At 29.3% G+C, this 22,763-nt stretch overlaps 1 protein-coding gene across 1 annotated transcript in view; it reads right to left on the bottom strand.

Moving 5' to 3' along the window:
• The window catches only part of LOC111627666 (ubiquitin carboxyl-terminal hydrolase 36-like), a 30,309-nt gene that overhangs the window by 1,923 nt on the left and 5,623 nt on the right, over positions 1–22,763 (bottom strand). Inside the window, exons 2-5 of the mRNA XM_023371270.1 lie at positions 12,627–12,824; positions 6,786–6,996; positions 700–939; positions 471–597 (exon numbers count right to left, since the gene is read on the bottom strand). Coding sequence (XP_023227038.1) covers positions 471–597; positions 700–939; positions 6,786–6,996; positions 12,627–12,680 — 632 coding nt within the window. The 5' untranslated portion in view covers positions 12,681–12,824. The remainder of the gene's footprint in view (positions 1–470; positions 598–699; positions 940–6,785; positions 6,997–12,626; positions 12,825–22,763) is intronic.

A 22,763-nucleotide genomic window follows, 5' to 3' on the forward strand; every position in this document is an offset into this window, starting at 1 on the left:
TTTATTTTTGGGGGTCTCCAGAATGAATTAATCAAATTCCCATAGGAACCTATAATAAATCGATAATTGGTTAATGAACAAAGTCTTGGAACAGATTATGTTCATTAACCGATCACCCACTGTATATATAATATTCCATATAGTACTGCTTATTAACTTATATATAAAAAAAAATTCCTATGAATGATTTGTGGTCAAAAATGCTAACAACATTTTGTTTCTCTGGCTTTGTTTCTGGGTTAATGCAATTTGAGAAAAATTTTCAAAATTTTTATATCATCAACTTATTCCAAGCCATTCATATAACAATAAAAAAAAAAACAAATATATTAAATTTTCTATGAAGAGTTTTTAATAAAATATATTTTAAAGTGTCTTTTTGATAATAAATTTTAATTTGTAATACATACATGCACATTTTATTTAAAAGTTTAATTAATTAATTAATCCAGCATCTATAAGATAAGTACATTCTAGAAAACTTACATTTTAATTTTTGATAAATATAAAGAGGTTTAATAACATCTCCTGGTCGATCAAGAGCCCTTTTAATATGTTTCTGAAGTTCACACATCATACAAAATCCACTTATTTTACCTAATTATTTTGAATATAGTAAAATAAAATAAAATCGTAAATTGAACAAAATTATATTAATGATATATATAATCAATAACATTAATGAAATATCTATCTTACATTTTGAATGATCATCGTCATGTAATAAATAGTTAACCAATGGGGGACAATATGTTAAACACTGAATAACTGTATTCATAAAACATGTATTGCCAAGATTTGCTAAGCCAGCTCCAATTTTATGTATCTGTTTCCATTCCAAATGTACTTTTCCTTGGGGATATAAAGATATTCTAGGATTTGGGACACCATCTCCTTGTAAATGAAGTTCATGGTTTCCATTCATTATTAGATGTTTTCCTATTAAAATAAAAATTAAATATATAGATAAAATTTTTTAAACTTTTAAATAATTATACATGTACAGTGGGTGATTGGTTAACGAACAAATCGGATAACAAACACTTTCGTAAAAGATTTTTATGATCAGACAATGAACCCATGTTCAGATAACGAACACTTGACTGAACAAACACAAGGAGTGACGTAAAATGATGAATACTGATTGATCTTCCTTTGTCTTCAGGCAACAATTTGAAACTTTTCGGAGCGCGGGAGACGTCAACATCCTACCCAGTATATACTGATCGGATAGTATTTCCCCGAACTTTGAAACACTCCCTTGTAATATTTCTGACAGAAACAATTCTTTTACGTTTTCTTCTGAAAATGCAGATTTATGCTGATATCTGCTATTAAAGATCTTTTGAAGAAGTGGGAGAATGCCAGAACAACAGTTTTAAAATGGTTCCATCCAAACCAGGTTGAGGTTAATAGGCCTAGGGATCTCTACAATTACAATACTATTAATTACTTCTGAAAAATCAAAAAAACAGAAAAGCAATCGACATTGGACAGATTCTTTACCCCCACAAACGGAAAAAAACATGACTAATAAAAATGCAAGACCGTGTATATATGTATTTTTATTATTACATATGAGTAAACATAGTAAGAAAGTATATATTTTTTATTTTTGGGGGTCTCCAGAATGAATTAATCAAATTCCCATAGGAACCTATAATAAATCGATAATCGGTTAATGAACAAAGTCTTGGAACAGATTATGTTCATTAACCGATCACCCACTGTATATATAATATTCCATATAGTACTGCTTATTAACTTATATATAAAAAAAAATTCCTATGAATGATTTGTGGTCAAAAATGCTAACAACATTTTGTTTCTCTGGCTTTGTTTCTGGGTTAATGCAATTTGAGAAAAATTTTCAAAATTTTTATATCATCAACTTATTCCAAGCCATTCATATAACAATAAAAAAAAACAAATATATTAAATTTTCTATGAAGAGTTTTTAATAAAATATATTTTAAAGTGTCTTTTTGATAATAAATTTTAATTTGTAATACATACATGCACATTTTATTTAAAAGTTTAATTAATTAATTAATCCAGCATCTATAAGATAAGTACATTCTAGATTACCAAAAGACAATACTGGATATTCATTTTGTATTTTTGAAAAATTTGATAAGTTATATGTAATTTGAATGTTACGGACATTGCTATACATTTTGTTCATGCAGCAGCTGTATGCATCTGATTTGCATCATGCTCTTTAATCAATGTAAAGATGATATAGTGTATAACTTTACTATGTTAAGATTAATTGAAAAACCTGCAAAAACATAATGAATATGTTATTGCCCAGTGTTCTTAACATAGTATATTTTAATATGTAATGTACTAGCATGTCAGATTATTATTAGACAATTCTAAACTATCAGTTACTTTACTGAGTCTAGCAGATTACTAGTCATTCCAAATTATAAAGTGTTAAGTTAAAAAACTTCTACTGTATAACACAAATGATAGTTATGCAAAAGTGGAAAAAAAAATTACTATAATTGTAGTATCTGCTTTGTTATATTTCGTTTTCACAGCTTTTTTGAAGAAACCATCTTTCTACTAATATACATTCTGACGAAAAGTTATGTACCAAGATAAAATTGTCTGATTACTGCAAACTCAGTATATTGCTATGTCTCAAACAGGTATGGAAATGATTACAGTTGTGGTCCAATTGGTGGCACTACCTGGCATGCCGAGGTTCTTGAAAACACTATTTCAGTAGTGTACAAAAAAGTTTTGTAGAGGCTCAATGTGTTCTGAATTTTCAGCATATGTATTGTTTGAAGCACAGAATGCCAGGCATGCCCAGGGATGGAGAGTTGAAGTTGGGAATCTAATACTTTTATGGAAATCAGAAAATTTATTGAATCCCAACTCATGTTGCATTGACATTTAAAAAAATTTAAAATCCATTAATGCTGTTATTTTAACTTTTTTAATCATACAAAATGCAGCTCATGTTACTGCACTGCCTCTTACCCAAGTCAGTATTGAATGATTATTTCAGCTCTGCATTTAATCAAATCTCACTTATGTACTAACTTGAAAGAGGAAATAATAGAAGCTATTTTTTTAGGAACAAATTCTTCTTAATTAAACTTTGTTCAATCTTTTAAGCGTTAAATTTTTTACCTCAGTATTAATATCATTATGTATGGTATTAAATATTAATGTATTATACATAAAATAAAATACATAAAATAATAAAAGTTTAATAAAGTCCTTCAGTGTTTTATAAAGGCAAAAATTATATTGTTAGATATGTACAGTCTGTTTCAAAATTATAAATACACCTAACTTTTTTTATAACATTAATAATAGTAATGTATTTATTATGTTAGTATGTTGTTTACAACATCAATTTAAACATTTTCTGAAATTTTTAGAGCAATCTGACAATTACAAAAAAAAAAATTATCACAGATTTTTAATTTTTGAGTGTTTCAAAAGTATAAACACAGGTGCATAAAATTAGTACAATAATTTTTTTTTTTATTAATTATTGGTTTAATTAATTGTCACCAAAGGGGAGTATCACTCATTAATAATAATGTGGCACCAATTTTAAACAATTTTTTGTAATTTAAAACAATGCCTCATGGAAAACCACTAACAGAGTTGGAAAAATTTACCAACTAAAAAGAGCAGGACAATATCTAAGACAAATTTCAGCAGCTGTAAACTGATCTACATGAGCTGTGAGAAATGTGTTAACTCAGGATGAAAATTATGGTAGGAATAAGTGAAGTGGAAGGCCTAAACTCATTACACCTAGAAATGAAAGAAAAGTTTTTTTGGCTATTGACGGTCAACAAGTTGTCTGTCAGAGAATCAGCATCAGCATTGCCAATTGCAGTTTCACCAGCAACTGTATGGAGATGTATGCATAATCATAAAAATGCCAAATTTACAAAAATGGCAAAAATCGAAATTAACACAATTGCAAGAAACAGCTAGATTAAAGTGGGCCAAAGACAAGATGACATGGAAAGAGGAGTGGAAACAAATAGTCTTTTCAGATGAAAAAAAATGGAATTTGGATGGGCCTGACAGTTATAGTCACTACTGGTATGATTTGAAAAAGAAGAAAGTAGTCAGAATGAAAAAAACAGCAAGGTGGAGGATCTGTGATGGTGTGGGCAGGATTTGGTTGGGGAAGTAAAACAGACATTATGTTTGTAGAAGGTAGAATGAATTCAGAAAACTATCAAGAACGTTTGTATCAAAATTTAATAACTTTTGGATCACTTACTGGGCGAGAAAACTGGCAATTCCAATAGGATAATGCTGCCGTTCATGCATCAAAGTCAACTAAAAATTGGTTTGCTGAAAAAGCAATTAATGTAATTGATTAGCCATCACGGATCCCTGATATGAACCCGATAGAGAATGTTTGGGGCATTTTGAGTCTTCTTGTTTATGGCCAATACAGACAATACAATACTGTAAATGAAATTAAATTAGCTATCATGGATTGTTGAGAAAATATTAAACAAGAACAACTTCAAAAACTAGTAAAATGTATGCCTGACAGAGTATTTGAATTAATTAAATCAAATGGTGGACCTACAAAATATTGAAACATCACAAATCATTTTTTATGCACCTGTGTTTATACTTTTGAAACAATCAAAAATTGAAAATCTGATAATTTTTTTTGTGATTGTCAGATTGCTCGAAAAATTTCAGAAAATGTTTAACTTGATGTTGTAAACAACATACTAATATAATAAATACATTACAATTGTTAATGTTTTTGTTATTGAAAAAAGTTGGGTGTGTTTATAATTTTGAAACAGACTGTATTATGCATATGCAAAAACCCAAAATTAAAGAGTGTTCTAAGTTAACATTTTCATACAAAATGATTAAAATTTAAAATCTCTGCATTCAAAGTCAATATTTTCTGTTCTTTTTTTGCTGCTTTTTTCCTTTTTATTATTTCATGTAAACAGTTTAAATATCATAAAAGTCCTATTATATGATTAAAATATTATGTTACTAAATTATATTACTGTATAAATTAATAAAAATGATTTGTAAATACTATTTACAATGTTTTTTTTTCATTCAAATTTAAATATTCTTCTTAAATATTATACTTTTTGTATATAATAAATAAAAACACTATTTTTATCAAAAGCTTATATGGCCAGCTTTATTTCTATTAAACTACTAACTTACTCGTGGCGCATTAGTGAAAGAAATCAGGAGTCTGAGTCAATTTTTAAAAATACTGACTCGGGAGTCAAAAGTTGTGTATTTTTCCTGACTCCTCATCCCTGTGTATGCCTATACAATGCAAACAAAGACAAATACATGAAGATAGTTCTACCATTGAACTAAGAGAAGCAGTATGGCTGTTTTGCCAAATGGTCTGTCATCTATGCCTTTCTGACCTGACTGTAAGATGGTGTTGACGCAGTAGATAAGCAAGAGCACACATATATGTCATATTGGTTCTGGATGCCAAAGACAGACCATCAGAAAAGATGACTGTCTTATCATGCGACATGCACAAATAGCTGCAAGAGTTTCTTTTCCAGAGATAGGAAGAAACCCCACCTATATAACTCTGTCAATTACACCTATATAACTCTGTCTATATAACCCTTACAATTGACAAGTGATTCTGATTCTGTTTGAGAATGAATGACTACTGGTGAGTGCTTCAATCCTGTTTTTACTGTTGAATGGTGTACTGTCTCCATTGCTGTTGCTGGTTTGGGAAGCCATATCATATGAAAGCCAGTCACCTAATAATAATACGTTCAAGAAATCCTGTCCCTCACATATTGTCTTTTATGGCAGGATTGCAAACAGCCATTTTCCAGCAGGATAATACTAAGATGTAAACAGCTACGGTTCCTCATAATGTCTCTGTCACATTGCCACACTTCTTTGGCCTGCCTAGTATCCTACTTTGTCACCTATCAAACATCTGTGGGACCAGATGAAATGTCAGTTTTTGCCATCTATAAGTTTGAGTGATCTGGAGCAGCAGTAGTAGCATACATAGCAAATTTGTTGCAGAGTAGAATACAATGCCTGTATGCCTTCATGCTCAACCTTGTTGCTACATGTATCCATACAAGAGGAAATCTTACAATGTTCATTTAAATTGTACTGTTGTTCCACAGAAAATTATCCCTTTCTATGATATTGTAATCATTTATTATTATTGCCATTATGTTTGCACCAATAAAGTTTCAATACCTTCTTCTTGATTTGTAACTTTGTCAATTAGTGAAATTTGCAATTTATAAAAATAATAAATTTACTTATACAGTAGAGTCCCGAAAACTCGGCCTAATGTGGACGAAAGGGTGGCCGAGTTTGTGAAAATGCCGGGTTATCGGAAATGGGGTTAAAAAAGAATAAGTAAGAGTGTGGAGTCCTCAGAAAATACTGTACTGTACTTATATGTATTGTTTGCTTGAGAACATAACAGAGAATAAACTGCCCAAATACCCTTAAATAAAGGAAAAGTATGTACTTTATGAAGGCATAGAGCCATTACTACATGAAAATGAAAATTAATGAATACACAGTGTACAGTAATTTACCTGATAAGACAGACCTCAGAAAAATACTTAATAAAACATAAATCTGTTTATAAGGAAAATTAACTATGGGTTTTTTCGCTCTGTCAGGGTTTGGCCGAGTTATTTGGACTGCCGGGTTATCAAGTGCCAAGTTTTTGGGACTCTACTGTATTCAGTTGTATAATAACTATAAATATAATTACTATTAAGTTAAAAAACACTAACCTTGTGAATTTTTATTATGATCCATTCCATTACTTCCTTTCATCTGACCATTAAAAGTGACACTATTTTCTAATGCTTTGTTAGTCTTTTCATCACCTCCAAAATGATTATATTTTGCTTGTAATGCTTGAGTAGCAAGTGAACATTCATTTTCACTTGAAGTAAACTCTATTCTTGATGTCAACAGAGAAGAACGAGATCCTGTTGCCACCTATGAGCCAGTAATCAAATAACAGTGAATGTCAGAAGATATGTCATCTGAAATATTTCAATTAAAATATTTATATTACTATTTAATACAATAAATATTTGTAAAATTTGTATGTTTGCTAACATAATCGTGTCAAATACAGTTTTTTTATTACCTGTATTTTTGTTTTAAAACATTTTTTTAATTTGAAAAACTGTGTTTACAAACAAAATTGTATTAAGATTTGTTTGTAATTATTAAATAAATATGTTGAATATTTATTATTAAGTTATCAAATAGTAAGATTGGAATGAAAATGCCAAATAAAAAATCATGAATAAAGACACATGAAGTGTGATTTGAAGATAACTTAATTTGGTATCTTGATCTTTTTGATAAGGTGAACAATGTTCAATCCATAAATAATATAACAATAGATGTTTAACCTTAATAATCCTTTGAAATGCATCAAGCATATTTAACACTTTCACTTCTTTAGTATCAAATAATCTCTGACAAATTGACTTATCCATTATTGACGATAATTTTCTTAATTACATACATTCACAGTTTTAATTTTATCAAGACAGGCTACAAAAACATAAAATTTTACTTCTACTTAACCATTGGAATATTAAACTTTTGAGTGTAATAGATTGCCATTTTTTGAAAAAGTCCATGTCTTCCAATAAGGATTTGAACTCTGTGTATAACAGCTAAACATACTTCAATTAAATTTATTTTTATTATAATACAGTAGAGCGTCGATTTTCCGAATCAATTAAGGACTGGGGTTGTGAGTATAACTGATATTTCAGATAACCGATTTATGTACGAAAAAATAGTTTAACGTATCCGATGTTGAAATTTTTCTCCGTTGCGTGTTGCTTCGCGTTGAATTTTCGTCGATGTTAAGCCTAACGAAGGCTATTGTATCGTAAAAAATTATTTTTTTATTTTGTACAAACAAAATAAATATATTGAAAAATATAAAAACAATAAAAAATTATACTTCAGATGTTAATTTAGTATCAAAAACGTAAAATATTTAAGTAGTCCAAGACATAGACAAAGATTGAAGCACCACAGCACTGGCGAAAATTTAAATTTGCCGACTGGAATTCTTTTGAATGATTGACGTTTCGGATGATTGACTTTCGGAAAATTGACGTTCTACTGTATTCACAATTTCATTTAATTGTTTTGCAGATGCTTTAGTATGCAAACTTACTTCAATTAATTATAGAATAAAATGATAAAAAAGCTGGCAACAAATTTCACTTTATAAAAATTTTATAGATCTAATGTTTTTATTCCACATGGCTATGGCACTGTCAGTTATTACAGATAAGTTTCTTTGAGTCTAATATTCTTCCTTCACTAAATTTTGTGATTTTAAAAATTTCTGAAAAACTATGAATCCTTAGTAGTATTAAATATAGCTGTTATTTATTTTGATTAAATTTGACCACAACAAGCTGTTGCTAATCAAGCATTATTATTATCAGTAATTTCATCAGGAATTATACTGAAAACATCACAACAGATCATTATCTTTTTTCATTTGTTCTTCAATATATATATATATTTTTGACATATCACTGATTCTAAGTGGAACAGTAAGAGCAAGAAATTGTCATCTGTAAATGCTTCCCATATTTCATAATACATAGGAATGCAATAAAGCCAGTGTTTTTGAGCATTGATCCTAATTTATTTATATCAGCAAAGTTTCCTTTTGTCACTTATAATTCAATATACAGTAAAACTTTGCTTTGTGACCACCTCAGTTATGTGGCCACCCATGAAGTTCTGTTGTAAAACTAAAGGATAATTTCATATCAAATCAACCAGAAGTAGAAACCTTGATGTTTCAGATTAACTTGATTTTTGGGTATAGCACTTTTGGAGAAAATTGAAAGTCCAGATTTTTATCATTTTTGGAATCAGTTTATATATATAATTTTAAAAATAGTCAAAAACACAAATTATTCACATTCTGATATATGGAAATTGTTGTAAATCAGCAACCATCTGTCAAGAGTTTTTTTCATTCATTTGAAAGCTCTTTTATTTGACATGTAAGAAAAACATCCTTTCAGGAAAAAAACTGTCATCAGTTTTCAAAATTTTGGCTTTTGAAAATCTCAGAAACATCACTTTAAAAAAATAATTTTATGTTAAATTCAGACACTTAATAAGCTTATATACAAATTTTTATCATGGGATGAGCTTGAAATCACAGTAAAAAAAAATTGCTTCCTACACTATATGTTACTGGTGCACATTGACACTGATTTTTTAAATTTGATTATATTTACAACACTTCTTATTATGTATATTACATTTTCACTATAAATGCCATAAATTAACCTAACTAACTTTCACAACTAAAAAACAACTAAGTTGTAATTACAAAAAACTATAAAAATCTGGATTTTCAGTGTTGTTCATGGATACTACTGCTATACCAAAAAATCCAGCAATGAGTTGCTTAACTTTCCCGACAACATTTTAAATTCTGGTAGTGCCATCCATCATGATAATTTTATTTTAAAATGTTTTATATTTTTAATTATTATAAAATGGCAAAAAGCTTGTGAGTAGGGATAGATTTTATAAAAAAATGTAAAAGCCAATAATGAGTAAAACATCATTTAAGTCCAACCCTACTCAAGATAGAAAACACGACCGCTCCTTTATCTCCCCATCACTTCAACCTTTAACCATCAAACTTTAATAACATCAATCCGCTAATATACAAACCTCCCTGCAAAATTTCAAAAATTTTCAACAAAAAGCACAAGAGTTATTAAGCTTCAAAGAGAGTGAATAAAACCCACATGGATATTCTGTATGTATGGATGTGGGTAAGGGGCACACACATCCATACATATAGAAAAAAAAACCCTAATTTTTTTCTTTGCATTTTCTCAATGTTTCTAGGCATCCTAAGTCCAAAAACGTAAAAATCTTGAGGGGGTCATTTTTTGACCAATCACCATACCTTCCCCGTTATATATAATAGAGGCAGGAAAGTAAAATCAAGTTATTTGAAATATCAAAATTATTGTTCAGTTGGTTGATTTGCTGCAAAACGATTCTGGATAAGTTTTAATATAAATCAAGCTCCATCTTGATGGCCACTGGCCATCTCACTTAAATGGCCATTTCACTTATAGCCAAGATAGAAGCATTGTAAAGTGACAGGCCAACATAACAGGAAAATCCTGCATTCCTAAATTCAACAAATTGTTTAAAACACTAAACAGAACTGAGCTTTGTTGTATAGTTTTAGAACAGTTTGCTGAAATTTTTATTAAACAGATCACAGGATTCAGTACAGTACAATTATAGTTCTGTATGTCAATTTTTTCATAACCCCACTTAGGTGACCATCTCACTTATGTGGCCAGAAATTGTATACCCCAGGTATATATGTAAGTGAGGTTTACTATACATTTTTTCATATATACTGATCATTCTTCCTTACTGAATTTACTCATTAAACTAAAATTCTTGGTTTCATAATGATGCTCAATACTGCAAGTTTGACTTTTCATGTCTGTGCATAATCATACACAACCTTACCAAGTTTTTCCATAATTTCATACTTCCCAATATAGCTTGAAAACTCCTAGATTTTTTCCTTAGATTCTAATATGTCTAGAAATAAAGGTGTTATTTAATATATTTATTATAATACCTTATAAATTTGATGCAAACTTAAAACTACTAACAGCCATAACCATTTGACTTACTATCAGCATAATAAACAGTGATGCAATTGACACATGCTTTCATACACCACTAAGAGAGTGTACAAGCATTGATAAGAAGAAGAAATTCCTGTTCAAGAAGCTAAGAATAGTTCATAATGCAAGGGCAAAATGTAAATGTATTAAATATACAGGCAAATAAGAACACAAAGAAATTAACTTATTTGTTTTTGTATTTTTTTAAAATTAAGATCATTAGTTTTCAAATACGAACTTTTGACAGGTTACTCAGCAATCTACGAATCTTTGATCTTGAGATTGCCAAACTATAAATTAAAATCATATCTACAAAATATTTAAATTACCTGTTACTACTGCTTACAAATCTGTAAATTTTTTACTTACTCTTAATCACTTGAACTTACAATATGATCATTTATCCAATTAAATTTTCTTGAAAATACTGAAAATAAGACTTCATAAACAACTTTTTTATGACTCTTTTTCTCTCCTTAGATTGGATACAAAATATTTTGGCAGTTATTCAGAAAGAATATTCATGAAAAATGATTAATTTAATAAAGAAAAATTTTTTCATGAAACTTTAAATCATGAAAGTTGATCAATACATTATCCATTCTGCTGTGTCTTAAATTGAGTGTAATGTACTGTTTAATGTATCTGAAGTACATTAAACAGTAAGAATTATATATAATAATGAGGTCTACATAAGTTTGAGTTTGAGATTTCAAATTTCTGATGATGATAATGTCTGCTACATTACAAAATCATACATTTAGTAATTCACAAACACTAAGGATCTTTATTAACATTTATGGGAAAAATCCATTCACAAATATTGATATTTTGCAAGAATAGTGTTATTTAAGTAGGTATTACAACAAAGTTTGACTGTATCTAAATAAGTTGCGACTGAGTTAATAATTATTTTCTTTAACTTTATGAAAAATTTCTGTACTGGATGATAGTTGAAAGTTCTTGACATTTTCTTTGTCCATACTTCATGGTCACAACATTCTATATTTAACAATTGTATGATTAATTGGGGTAATTTTAAGATTTTGTCTTTTGTTGTTTGGAACTTCGAGTCTATGGACAACTAATTGACAGAATAATCTAATTTCTACATATTCTATTATTTGTATATTAACTGTTTTTATTATCCAGATCATACTTTCATAAAGTAGAGTGAGTATTGCTATTGTTTTATATATTTTTGTCCTTGTATGCTTGTTTTTCTTTATTTATTAAAGATTTATAAATTTTGTTTATCACATAACTAGCTGATAAACAAATTTTTAATTTTTAAAAATTCTTTGTTCTGTTGGCATTAAAAAGTCTTTTATTTGCATGTCCATTATGGGTCTGATCAGGCCCACAATGGGGAACAGCTGGGTGGTAAGGAAGAAAGTCCAATATATCCAAAAAATTTCCTGGGTTTCTTGCATGGATTAGATTTGAGAATGGCAGGCTAACATCTTCAACTAGAACCTTCATTGACATCCAAGCTTTAAAATACATTACATATTTGAATAAAACTTTAAAAATAGCAAAACTCAATAAATTTTTACTGCCAATTGTTAATAAAGATGTAATAATGACAATCAATGGCCAAAAAACATATTTTAATTTCCATACAGAAATGCTGTTTTAAATTTATCATTTTAGTTGTACAATTTCCTTGAATCATGAAACTCATTTAAAAATATGAATTTTATCAATAGCTCAAATAACTATAATTAAAATAATTAGGAAAGTAGAAGATTTTATACCTTTCTAGGAATGTTATTTTAAATTTCAATAAAATTTATTAATAAAAATCATGATTAACTAGTAAAACAGAATATTTAAATTATCTAAAAGTATGTTTACTCATTCAAGCTATTCAAAGCATAATTTTAATATTTTTACCTGTTTTCCAATAGATATTGAAGTTGCATTGGATGAAATTGCAGAATTTAACATAATTAAGATTTTTTTTGTTGTTTTAAATTTACAAATAATTAATAATTTAATTCCTATGACTTTCTGGCTAAAAGTTCTTCTTTAACATATCTATAAACTTCCATTTTATGTAATAATATTGTAAATACTGCAACTGAAGAATTTCTGTTAAAAAAAATTAATTTTTATTAATATTAATTACAAGTAAGTAAAATTCAATATTAAATTTACATATAAACANTTAATATACATTTCTATTTATTAACAGTTTTATTTTAATCGTATGTTTCTCAGGATATATGCAAGCTTAGTACATCTAAAATATATAATAATATTTTTATTTCAAACAGTTATCAGATTGGATTAAAAGAAAAATTGAAAATTGTACTGTGATTCTGTAACTTGTTTTACAGCAATACTGATCAAAATTCTCATTGTCAAGGAAAGATGAATGAATGTAAGAACTGCAAGAAATAATACTATATAGAACATAAGACAATTAAATAGCATGTATTTTTGTTTATAAAACTATTTCTAAATATTGAGACTATTTTCAAATGATTTCAAAACAAAAAAGAAACAAAATGCACACTACTCTTTATATAGCTTTTTGCTATAACATATTTCAACATCCCAAAATACCAAATCACTTAGTTTCTAACTTAACTATAATAATAACCCAATTAATTACAGCAATTGTTTGCTATAACAACCATCTAGTTTTATAGTTCAGTTTCAATATAAGAAAAAATATGTATGTATGTATATATGTATGTAATGTACTGTACAGATATTTACTGATTTAGGCATAACATACATCTACCACACCTGCAACTATCAAAGTGCAGTAAATAAGATGTCATTTACTGAACATTAACATAGCATAATTGTTTATACAGTATTTTATTTTATTCTTTATTTTATTACAAACAAAAGAATAAATATTTATTATATTTGTTGAAATCAGCTGGTAACATTGTTGCCAAATGTTAATAAAGTTAGTTTTGGTTAAATTTATTAACAAAACCAAGCTGAACTGAAAAGATATTTTCACCAATGTGACAAAGCATAGAGAAAATAAAATGAAGCACAAAAATAAAATATATTATACATAACATTTATATAGTAACGTAACAATACTAGCTTATTTTTTTTATTATGAAATATTCCTAATTAATAATAGGAGGATTAATTAGTATTTAAAATTAAACATTTATTAGAATTTCACAAATTTTAAGATGTAAGATTTTTGTGGCACAAAGGCCTACATAGGTCAAAGAGTGCTAGGTTGAGTCAGTTATGTTGTCAAATCTTTTAGGCCTTAATATTTCATACATGTTCTGTTATATAACACACTGTTTTTTATAATTTCTTACTGTATTATATGTTTTGCCTACTGAATTTTATTACTATACATTTTTTCATACATAATCGGTTATCTGAAAAACCAATTTTCCAAACAACCCCAGTCCCCAATTGATTCGGATAATTGATGCTCTACTGTATGGGATTATTATATCATTCTAGATTATTACTTTAATTACCATTGAGATCTTTAATAATGATAAATATAGAAGACTATCTATTAGAAATGTTGATAAATATATTGATCTCAAACAACTAAAAGTATAATTTGCCATTGCAAAGAGTACATTGTCTGGTAAAGCAGCTTTAATACAGCAAGATAAACCAATGGATACATTCATACACTAAACAGTTCCAAAGCATTTGAATATTGTATTTATAGGGTAGCCATGATCATGAGATATGCTGATCATGTTCAATAGCTGAATTTTAACTTATGCTACCTTTAATAGCTATAACTGATCAAAAACAGTTGCAACAGTGTAAGAAGCGAAATAAATATTGATTTAAAAGCTTCTTGTCCCGGTTGTATCGATGTTTTCTACGTGAACATTTTCTTGTATGATAAGCGATTTATGATACAAGAAAAATGGCACTTTCCCAGACAATGTGTCCAAAGTAAATGTCTTAAAAGACTCAATGAAACTAGAGCAGTGTTTCCCAACCCTTTTAGAAAGGCTTTTAGGTGTTTCCCACCTAAAAGCCTTTCTAAAATTCTTATACCCCCCTAATATATACAGCAGCTATACGGTTAATTAACTTAAACTCTAGACAAGTCCATTTTCGAATTTCCCCCCTGTGGGACCCCATGTTGGGAAACCCTATGTTGGGGTTTCTCAACCTCTAATGTATCGTCGCCCCCTTCAACAAAACCATTACGTAGTATCGCCCCCTTCACTTTAAAATTCTGATGCCGAGGGCCAAGGCTAATGCCAAATTCATATTGCATTGAATAAACTAGTGACTAGTATAATGTTATTTGTTTAATTATTGTATGATATAACAAATAAAATATCTAATTATTCTTAATATGTTTTACTATATCGCCCAGAAAATTGTTTTTCGCCCCCAAAATATAAATTGTTACTAATCGCCCTCTCAACATGGAAAAACGCCCACATGGGGGCAATATCGCCCCCGTTGAGAAACACTGGTGTAGATGGAAATGTCAATATTCTCAACTTGAGAGGAACGGTCCTGGAGCCATGGGTACTCCTGACTATTGCTAAGTTCGTAGGATTTACTTTCTGTCTTGTAGCGCTTCAGGTCTTCCTTTTCATTCTTGATGAAGAAACTAAAGAAGTCTTTGCAGCTGTTACAGGAGCTTGTTGAGTGGTTGCGGGCGTGCCACAGCCACATAGCCATCCTCGCCTTAATGTGCGTCGGCATGAGACCAGCAATCACCAGCAAGGCCGAAGTTGGAGCTGTGCAGTAGGCCCTACAGATACACAGGGCGGCGATCCGTTGAGCTTTTAGTTTTCGCTAAATATACACATTTTTTGTTGCTGAGGCCCAAATTGGTGTAGCGCATAAAAGGATAGGCTCGATAGCGCCAAGATAGATATGGTGCCTTGTAGCCAACATCCCAGGTGTTTTTGGCAATGCTCAAGAGAGCGTTTGAGTCTTCGAACGGATACACTCGATAAGTATTCCGACAATTTTTTNCAACTGTTATGTTTGTGTTTTTATATTTTTTACTATAGGAATAGATTAGTTCATTTTTATTATTGATTTATATAACTTTTACACTTTTAATTGCAAGTACAATATTTTTATAGGTTCATCCTACAAGACATGCCTTGCATTCTTCAAGATCATTTGGAAGAGGAAAAGCAAAATGCCAAAACTACTATACGAGATGAAAGTGAAGGCAACCTAAGTGCAGAAAAATTTTAGAAAGTGATCATAAAAGTGAATCACAATATGTGGTTCGAATAACGACTCAAATAGCTCAAAGTAGCGATATGTTATATAATATTTTTTCCCTATTTCCCTTATTGTTTTGTATTGTTGTTTCATATATATATCATTTTTTTTCAAATAAATAATTATAATATATGATAATGAAAAACAATGATAATTATTATTTAATCTAAAAGCAAAAATTGTCTGTCCACAGGACATGTTGCACCTGACAAACAGTTAAGAAAGTTTTCAACTATAGTAATATAATTGTTCTGAAATTAAATAATGATTTTTACTAACATTTATTTTACTGAGATAATGCAGTGAACAGAAAACAGCAGAAAAATAGCTAAGAAAAGATACAAGGAAAATTCTAATGTTATAAAATATTAGGACAAACATAGGATGACTAATGATATCAGTCTTCAGTTACTGTACAATAATAAAACAAACAATATTTTGTGTGTGATTTCAAATAGTAAATGTCTTACTGACTATTAGAAAGATCAGTGACAAAATTATATAAAAGAAATCAACAAATTTTCTGATGATATATCAATATGAAAAATTTTTATGTAAAGAATAGTTTTAATTCTTTACATTATAAAATTTCTTTAAATCTATTGATAAGAATATACAAGTATTCTTTGTAAATAAAAAGTATCCTTTTATTAAACTGCAAAATAATTCCACTACAGTGTTAGAGAGATTTATACAATTTGGCAAATTAGTCTGACAATTCAAGCTATGAATAAAGTATAAGAATTAATATTTATCCTCAAAAATTATCTCACAATCTCCAATACTGTGCAATAGTATTCAAATATAAGTTTAAACAATCATTTTTAAACTTGAACAACTTATGCTAAAATGTATATATATTCAAGTCAAAAATTTAATTAGATTAACATTATCTGTAAAATTGTAGATAGCAGTTAGTTTAAATTCATAGATAAAATATATTTACAAGAATTCTAACACACCAATGAGATGATGTATAAAGAGACACATTACCGAGTTGATAATTCAGCTATTGAAAAGGTCGTATTACATGAATTTAATAAGGAAACTCAAAAAAAAATTAAATATTGTGATAAATTGAATTGAGCAAAGTTCAAATTATCTGCATTAATAAAAAGGGGATTATGCTTTTAATTTTTGACTATAGCCATTTTTAATAAATAACATTTTATTTTGTCAGTGATGCGGTTAACACGCCCTTCACTTTTTTCCACATTATTTTTGACATGTGACACAAAAGATATACCATATGAAGCATTCCAAAAAGAACTCTTAAATGACATAGGAGCTCCAACAAATTTGAGCATGTATAACACAGGAAATCTGTTGATGTTGCCTCAAAGTTTTGGGTTTGTATATTTGATTTTATTATTAATTTAACTAAATATTTTTTTATAAGTGTTAAAAATGTCATATAAATGAAAATGAAGGTTTATCTAACTTTTCACATTTATTTATTTTCCATTATCTTATTAATAGGAAAAAAAATAATTTATAAATTTTATTTTTTAATATATGTTTCAATGATTGTGGAATAAATCATTTGATAGTATAAGCCATGAACTGAAATTTCAAATATTATGTATTTGAACTCTTGTTTCATAATCACAAATCATTTTTTAACAGATCCAGTAATGAGTTACATAACTTTGCTGGCAAAAAATATTTATGTTTAAGAAACACTAAGACATATTAGCACAAAATTAAAATTGTATGTGATGCCATCTATTATGAGATTTTATTAAAAATAACTTTTATATTATAAATTATTATAAAAAGGCATTATTAATTTTGATAGTAGAAATGTTTTTTAAATATTAAATGCTGGTAGCAAGTAAAATTTTCATTAAGTCCGATCCCACTTGATATATGATATGTGATCTTTTCTATCTCCCTACATCCTGGACCTTTAACCACCAAACTTTATGAGCATCAGTGCCACTTATATAAGTGTAACATGCTAAATTTTGTTTCTTAATCTGTATCCCATCCTGAGATTAAATGAAATACAGTCTATTCAAAATAATAAACACACCCAACTTTTTTCAATAACAAAAAACATTAACAATAGTAATGTATTTATTATATTAGTATGTTGTTTACAACATCAATTTAAACATTTTTAGAGCTATCTGACAATTACAAAAAAATTATCAGATTTTCAATTTTTGATTGTTTCAAAAATATAACATAAAAAAATGTACATAAAAAGTACAAAAGTACATAAAAAAATGATTTGTGATGTCTCAATATTTTGTAGGTCCACTATTTGATAGAATATTTGAATTAATTAATTAAATCAAGCATACATTTTACTAATTTTTGAAGTTTTTGTTTAATATTTTCCCAATAATCCATGATAGCTAATTTCGGTTTGTTTATAGTGTTATAATAGCAAGGTTGAGGCCAAAGTTTTAAACGCAAAAATATGTATGTCGGATGTTCAGCGCCACTTTCCTGTAAGCCTAGAAGTTTGACAATGGTGTTTGAATAGTCAGTGGAATCATGCTCAACATTCCAAACACCATTGTCAAACTCCTAGGCTTACAGGAAAGCAGAGCTGAACGTCCAATGTACAAGATGTCACGTTTAAAACTTCAGCCTCAACCTCGCTAATGTCTGTTCTTGCCATAAACAAGACGACTCATAATGCCCCAAACATTCTCTATCTGGTTTATATCGGGGCTCCGTAATGGTCAATCAATTACATTAATTTTTTTCAACAAACCAATTATTAGTTGACTTTAATCCATGAATGGCAGCATTATCCTGTTGGAATTGCCAGTTTTCTCCCCCAATAAGTGATTCAAAAGTATTTAAATTTTGATACAACATTTCTTGATACTTTTCTGAATTCATTCTACCTCCTATAAATACAATGTCTGTTTTACTCCCCCATCCAAATCTTGCCCACACCATCACANGTGCAGCTGTGACGGAACATTTTGCTTATATAAATATACATACATAAAAACTATTCAAAATAACATAAAACTAAAACTAAATCTGTATACAGTAGAGTGTCGTTTATCCAAAAAAATTTCAGTCAGCCTAAAGTATAATTTTTATTTGTTTTTATATTTTTCAATGTATTTATTTCATTTGTAAAACATAAAGAAATCATTTTTAACGATACAGTAGCCACGATTATTATTTTAAAAAGTTTACGTTAGGCTTAACATTGACGAAAATTCAACGCGAAGCGACATGCAATGGAGAAAAATTTCAACACAGGATAGGTTAATATATTTTTTCGTACATAATCGGTTATCCGAAAAATAAGTTATCTGAACAACCCAGTCCCCAATTGATTCGGATAAACGATGCTCTACTGTATCTGTGTTCTGTATATAACCAAAGGTTATTGAATAATCAAACTTAAAGAACAGTTGCTACAGGAGCAAATAAATAGTCATTTCTTCAATTCAGAGTCAAAAGTGAAGTCTTTTTGTCTCTCTTATTCCTACACAAATTCCTTCCTTCCGCTATGCATTAATTTGTACAAAGGGTTAACAGAGTCCACAGAAGAAGTTAACAGGTGATCAGGTGATCCTTTTGAGGAACAAATTGTAGACCACACCCGCAATGTGATATGATGTACTTATACGTTGCTCCTTTGTAGTGTTGGTTTCAGTTTCGGCAGGGACAGAACATTTTGCTTTTAATATATATATTGATAACATGATTGCAATATGTGACAAAGTGATGAAAAGCATGTTAAACAGTTTCTTTGATGCCACTGCAACAAGTGGCACTGTTATAGATTGCTAGTGGCAAAAATTTTAACTATTTTTGAAACTTAGTCCATATCTTTCTCATGCCAGAATAATCATGCCTGTAAGGTTTTATTGATCTATCTCTAACAGTTTTGTCTTCAAAGTGGTATATTTTAATTATACAAGGATTGATCAAATGAAACCCATTAGAGTAAATTTATTAAGATAAACAAAACAGTATATCTGTCATAGTATGGTATAATTAAACAAATCAATGAAGAAGGAGAAATGCACTTTTGTTTGCTAAAAAGTCATTATAGGCAGTCAGACATGCATTCCACTGCTTGGGAAGACGACAGATACTGTCTGCAAAGAATGATGTTGGTGGTCCCTAAACAATTGGGTGACTGTTTCCTTGACTTTTGCATGAGAGTTGAAGCATTGCCCCGTAACAGTTTTTGTTTTTTAAGATCCAAACAAATGAAAGTCACACGATGACAGATTGGGGCTATAGAAAGAATGGTACAGAACTTCCTAACCTTTACGTGCTAAAGCATCCTGCAGTGTTCACAAAATGTGGTCAAGCATTGCAGCTAGACCTAATTGCAGTACAACAAAATGTAAAGAATGTCTTCCTTCGATGCAATGTGTCAAAGAAAAACAACCTTTTGATGAATTCCAACTAACTTTGATAAGCATTAGTTGGTCTCTTTTCCTAGTTGTCTAGATAGGGTTGACAAGTCTGGTTCACAGATAAATCTAAAACCAACAGTGACACGAGCCATGGATAGCATGCCTGGTCACTTAATCTTTATGGCTTTGTGCTACTTGTCTAATGCTTCATTGTAGTAGTTGGAATTGATGCTCACAAGAGGATTTTTAAAGTCCATCAGCAAAGGCCCTGCAATGTCAAAAAATGCAGTCATCTTAATAACCTTACAGGCAAAGGCATGTGACTTGAATTTTTTGTGTGTTGGTGAGCCAGGGGGTTTCCATTGCATGCTTGCTCATCTACTGGTTGGCTCAAAGTGGGGCACCAAGTTTCGACCTTAGATGGATTCTGAATAACTTTGGCCATGTTTTCACTATGCTACACCAAAAAGAAAACCTGCAAGATGACTGATCTTCTCCTCGCTTGTTCACTGATATATGCTTACTGTGCCAGATGTGACATTCCCCCCTTTGCTGGACCACATGATACAGCACGAACAGGTTTCATTTGGCCAATCCTAATAGCCATCCTGTATTATATTTTCCAAAAATATCTTGCTTTAATTATGTGAAAATAAATTTTGCTGATTTTTCAATTTAAAACAGTGGAATTTAATACAATTACATAATTAACAAGCTTATCACCTAGTGATAAGATAAAAATAATAAGCACAAAATATTTATTATCTTAATCTCAATATTTATTAGATTTGAAAGAAATATATGATATTTATATTTCTTTAAATCTCCACAGATGCTTTTGTGCATAAATACCTTTGTGCAACAAGTCCAAATTTTTTTGCATCAATAATGAATCAATACCAAGATTTTATTTTTGTTAAATTCAATCGTTAGGATATAGCCATCTCTACATAAACTAATAACCAAAAGGAACTATAATCCTAGCATCAATTTAATGAGATATGAACATCTAAAATTTATCTAATACAGTACTGAATGCAATGTAATAATTAATTAACAAAAATTTAAAATAGCAAAATTGAAATATTTTAAAATGATATTTAAAATTAGTATTTTTCTTTTTACAAGAACAAATTTAAAATATTTTATGAGAGGTGTACTGTCAACATGAAGTTTTTACTGATTAAATTTGGAATCCATAATCAATGCTGCATGACATATTTTAGAAAAATTAAACTATTTATTAAATATGTAGTTACACTTGAAATTAAATTGTCTTAATCTAACATCTTTCTCAAATCAAAAAATAATCTGTGAATTACAAATTTTAATTTGAATGCATATTCTGATGAGATGCAAATGTTTTTCTACATGTTTAATAATTTTTAGTAGCAAATGTGTTAAAATTGATAATGTAACAAAAACAATTACAGTAGAGCGTCGATTTTCCGAAAGTCAATCATCCGAAAGATTTCCAGTCGGCAAATTTAAATTTTCGCCAGTGCTGTAGAGCTTCAATCTTTGGCTATGTCTTGGGCTACTCAAATATTTTACGTTTTTGATACTAAATTAACATCTGAAGTATAATTTTTTATTGTTTTTATATTTTTCAATATATTTATTTTGTTTGTACAAAATAAAAAATAATTTTTAACAATACAATAGTCTTTGTTAGGCTTAACATCGACGAAAATTCAATGCGAAGCGACACGCAATGGAGAAAAATTTCAACATTGGATACGTTAAACTATTTTTTCGTACATAAATCGGTTATCTGAAATATCAGTTATACGAACAACCCCAATCCCCAATTGATTCGGAAAATCGATGCTCTACTGTATTACAGTAGAGCGTCGATTATCCGAATGTCAATCAACTGAAAAATCGGTACTTGTGAATCTTTATCCCAGATGGTGGCGCCGCCCTGGCGACTAACATCTCAACTAGTACCTGTATCCCCTCGAAACAAATTAACTTGGCCGGCTAACCTACTAAGTTAAAACTAAGAAATACCAAAACTAAGTTGATAACACACGTGTTATCAACTTAGTTTTGTTATTTCAACGTTGTTAATTACGTAGACTGTCATGGCGGCTCATCTCTGATTCCAGCAGTGGGGACGCACGTTCTAACCTAACCTATTCTAATAACCCTAAACAATTGGGTGACTGTTTCCTTGACTTTTGCATGAGAGTTGAAGCATTGCCCCGTAACAGTTTTTGTTTTTTAAGATCCAAACAAATGAAAGTCACACGATGACAGATTGGGGCTATAGAAAGAATGGTACAGAACTTCCTAACCTTTACGTGCNGGAATGGGTTAATGCATTTTTTCATACATAATCGGTTATCTGAAAAACCAATTTTCCAAACAACCCCAGTCCCCAATTGATTCGGATAATTGATGCTCTACTGTATGGGATTATTATATCATTCTAGATTATTACTTTAATTACCATTGAGAT

This window comes from Centruroides sculpturatus, unplaced genomic scaffold (genome assembly GCF_000671375.1).
Source record: "Centruroides sculpturatus isolate CEXI.00-Female unplaced genomic scaffold, Cexi_2.0 scaffold255, whole genome shotgun sequence".
Taxonomy (NCBI): Eukaryota; Metazoa; Arthropoda; class Arachnida; order Scorpiones; family Buthidae; genus Centruroides; species Centruroides sculpturatus.